The sequence below is a fragment of the Trypanosoma theileri genome, assembly GCF_002087225.1.
Source record: "Trypanosoma theileri isolate Edinburgh chromosome Unknown TM35_Tth_19_V1, whole genome shotgun sequence".
Lineage (NCBI taxonomy): Eukaryota > Euglenozoa > Kinetoplastea > Trypanosomatida > Trypanosomatidae > Trypanosoma > Trypanosoma theileri.
Window position 1 is genome coordinate 195,873 of NW_021639861.1, and position 2,411 is coordinate 198,283.

Sequence of the window (2,411 nt, forward strand, 5' to 3'; positions counted from 1 at the left end):
AGAGACGAAATTTTTTTTTTCCTTTTTTTAAAAGGGAAGAAGACTAGGTCAACAATATGCAGGCAACAACAACAACAAGACAATAAAGAAAAAGAAAATAAATATACGGAAAAATCAAGAAAAAAATAAATAAATAAATAATAATAATAATAATAATAAGAAATCCGTGCGTTTCTTATAAATTTATTTTGAAAGTATTGAAATATGGAAAAAATGTGGGATGAGTCATACTCAGCCTTTTCCTTCTTTACCAAAGGCATAAAAACTGCGTAAAGTTCGACAAGAGAAAAAAGAAAAAAAGAACCAAAATCCAAAAGAAGAAAAAGCACACGTGGTGAATTAACTTCCACGATTTCTTCTCTTGTGACCCGTGTTGGGTAAAAATCAAGAGAAAATAGACACATCTGTGCATATTAGACACACACGCGCATATATACACAAATTAGTAAATATATATATATTTTATTTTTTTTTATTTTTTTTTTATTTTTTTTTTAACATGACTCGTTTTGCTTCTTTTTTTTTTTTTTTTTTTTTTTTTCCTTTCTTCTTCATCATCCATTAGGTGATCGAAAGGAGAAAAAAAAAAAAAAAGAAAGCCAAAAAAAAAAAGTAGGGGGTGGAAAGAAGCTAATAATAATAATAATAATAATAAAAGTCTGTACAATGAGGAACCAATTGATAGAAAGAAGGAAAATTAAAAATAAATAAAATAAATAAATAAATTGTGTGTTCGCAAATAAATTAACCAGGTAAACTTGCAGACTGGTGAAGACCTGTATTTATGCCGTATGGGTTGTGCTGCCAGGAACGTCTGTTGCCAACAAGTCTTCTCGTTGCCGTAGTGACAGTTAAAGCCGGTGGTAGTCCTCTTGAAGATGTCTTTGGACGTTCATGTGAGGCTCCCAGAGAGGATTCCCGCGCAAGTGAGTGCTCCACATCCACGTCTCCATCACTTTCTGAACTCGTCAATGGGTTTGTGGCTATATACGGCACTACTCGTGATGGTGTTGGTTGTGATTGGGAAATGGGAATGGCGGTATTTGGGCGTGGGCGCATGGGAGTGGGTGTGCCTAGTGAGAAGGAGAGTGGACCTCGCTCGACAGCCGCGGGCGGGGCGTATCCTCCCATACTCTCCGGCAGGGAGGCGCCGTGGGCTACAATATCCATTGGTGGAGGTGTGAGACTACTCTCTGGAGAGAAGGCGGCAACGGGATGTAAGAGTTGTGGTCGTGTCGGTCTGTTCTGCAGAGTGTTGTGTCGATTGTTGTTATTAAAACTGGCGGTGGGAAATGATGTCCATGAGGAGGAACCGCTTGGAGGCCACGGGGCATCATAAGTAGCGGCCCACATCTGTGGTGCTTGTGATGGTTTGGGAGTGCCATCATATACACCTTGCATGAGTGGATATCCACGTAGTTGTTGTTGCCGAGATACGGAAGTAAACACCGATCCACCCGTCGTATTCTTATTATTAGTAGTATTATTAGTATTGGTATTATTACTATGAATAGGGGTATTATTAATATTAGCATTGTTATGGCCAGTAGGATTGGTATTGGTATTGGTATGGCTTTCACTGAGGGTATTATTATTATTATTATTATTATTATTATTATTATTATTATTATTATTATCGCGTTGGGCGGAGAGAAGGGGTTCTGTGATTTCCTTGCAAATATGTAGAAATCGACAATCCTCCGCATAGCGACAGCGATCAAAGACATGCAGTCGACAAATCACTTGATCCCGTGCGTCTAACACCAGCCGTGATGCCTCCTGATCTGCACTGTGTGTATTCAGACCATTTCCATCCTCATTATTATTCCCATTCTCATCCTCCTCCTCCTCCTCGTCGCGCTCCACCACTCGGGCGTATCGCTCCTTCAACAAACGCCGCAACGCCGTTGTGTAACTCACGCGGTTGAGCGGCACATATCCGCCCTCAAACGTCACTTCCGGCAGATCCAACACCACGCGTGAGAGCCACGACTGTTCATTTAATATCCCCGCGTGGTCCTTATCCCCGTGCAGCGTGCAGCAGCAGGGAAGACTATCCACCTGATTGCGCAGCTCATTCACGACGGTGAGATCGGCGTGGACTTGATGGCACTCCGCCCCGCGGCGGCAGCGGTTCTGCAGAAAGAGTTGACAGAGACTTGGAATGGTGGTTCGCTTCTGCGCGCGGGTGGGAAAGACAAACTCGCGTGGAATTAACAATTTGCGGGTGGCGGGGTCGACGACGACCATACAACGAACCCCGTCGGCCCGCCAAACGGTGTGGCGCTCCGGCTCGCCCGTTGGGTCCGCACTGCCGTAATCATAACTGGAATGAGAGTTGTACATCTCTCACAGATATTCACTGTTGTTTTGTTTATTTCTTTGTTGTTTTTCTTTTTTTTTTTTTTTTT

At 42.5% G+C, this 2,411-nt stretch overlaps 1 protein-coding gene across 1 annotated transcript; it reads right to left on the reverse strand.

Moving 5' to 3' along the window:
* Window positions 1-744: 744 nt before the first annotated feature.
* Window positions 745-2,346, reverse strand: TM35_000191730 (uncharacterized protein; the record flags this gene model as incomplete). The annotated part of the gene is made up of 1 exon (XM_029026671.1): window positions 745-2,346. One exon carries the CDS (start codon window positions 2,344-2,346, stop codon window positions 745-747), a length of 1,602 nt encoding a protein of 533 aa, XP_028881995.1.
* Window positions 2,347-2,411: the final 65 nt, after the last annotated feature.